The 1,300-nt window shown below is 45.1% G+C and overlaps 1 protein-coding gene across 1 annotated transcript; it reads left to right on the top strand.

The window, feature by feature from the left end:
- Window positions 1-513: 513 nt before the first annotated feature.
- On the top strand, window positions 514-1,264 carry LOC110094287 (transcription factor HEC2; the record flags this gene model as incomplete). Its single annotated transcript, XM_020819481.2, is given in 1 exon segment — window positions 514-1,264. A coding segment is annotated over 1 exon segment (588 nt). The 5' UTR covers window positions 514-595.
- Between the last annotated feature and the right edge of the window lie 36 nt (window positions 1,265-1,300).

The raw sequence follows: 1,300 nt of genomic DNA, 5'->3' as shown, positions 1-1,300 counted from the left end.
TACAAAAATACTCATCACCATATCGAAATTATTGAAAGCATTGTCGAGATTGATCAATAAATACGCTGCATTGCATTGCTCATTCAATTTTGACAAATTATTTAGTGCAGAGTCCGGACGTAGCACTAAGTCCGGACTCTAATTAAATTTGTACACGTGTAATACTGACACACAGAGATTTATTTAGATTTTATTTTTTGAGGTCATTTTATTTTTCGTCGAAGGGTAGCAAAAACACAGTGAAATCGCAACAAAGTGAAGGCACAGCAAAAGAGAAGTAAAATCACAGTGAAACCGCAAGGGCATCAAAAGCGCAGTAAAAGAGCAGCAAAAGCGCAACAAAATGACATCAAATTACACGTTTTAAATTTTAAAAAAGTTTTTCTTACAAAAAACATAGTAAATATCTACATGCCGGTATTAAACGTGTACAAATTTAATTGGATTCAGAACATAGTGCTACGTCCAGACTCGGCACCAAATAATTTGCCTTCAATTTTCACTATAAATAGCCTTCGCCCCACTTGGCACGGAAGCCACTTCGACCAAACCAAAAGCAAAACAAAAAGGAACACTCCGTGCTCACACAAGCACAATGGCCGACATCGACTTCATGGATTTCGCTCCAGACACCCAAATGGATTGGATGGAAATGCTTAATCAATTCAACAGCTCTTTCGAGTTCTCATTACAGCACTCATCGTCACCCCCGTCACAACAAAACAACCATACCACTCCTCCGCCCTGTAGAATTGCACCGGTGTCACCAGAGCTGGCCGGAGCACAGTCCGTCAAGGCGATGAAGGAGATGCTATTCTGCTTGGCTGCGCTGCAGCCCGTTCGGATCAACCTAGAGCTGGCTAAGGCGCGGCCGCGGCGGAATGTGAGGATATCGAAAGAACCGCAGAGCGTGGCGGCGAGGCTGAGAAGGGAGCGGATCAGCGAGAGGATACGAATACTGCAGCAGCTGGTGCCGGGGGGCAACAAGATGGACACGGCGTCTATGCTTGAGGAGGCCGTCCGCTATGTCAAGTTCCTTAAGGCGCAAGTGCGGGCTATGGAGAAGGTGGGGGGCGGAGGGCGGACGCCAGCAGTGCTGGGATTTGGTGGGGGTCTGAGTTATTTTCAGAATCAGATTTCGGATGGGGAAGGGCTCTTGAATGCTGCACAGATGCTGAGATAGAACTATCGTTGTGGACCAGTTATGGTAAATATGTTAGTGCATTATGTTTGTAGCTAGCATTAATGTAAAGCGCATGATCGTTGAGAGGATTTGTTCTAGATTTTTATTTCATGGCAA

The sequence above is a fragment of the Dendrobium catenatum genome, unplaced genomic scaffold (assembly GCF_001605985.2).
Source record: "Dendrobium catenatum unplaced genomic scaffold, ASM160598v2 original_scaffold_149601, whole genome shotgun sequence".
In the NCBI taxonomy this organism is placed as follows: Eukaryota; Viridiplantae; Streptophyta; class Magnoliopsida; order Asparagales; family Orchidaceae; genus Dendrobium; species Dendrobium catenatum.
Note: the sequence above shows the minus strand (reverse complement) of the source record. Positions and strands in the feature narration are given on the sequence as shown.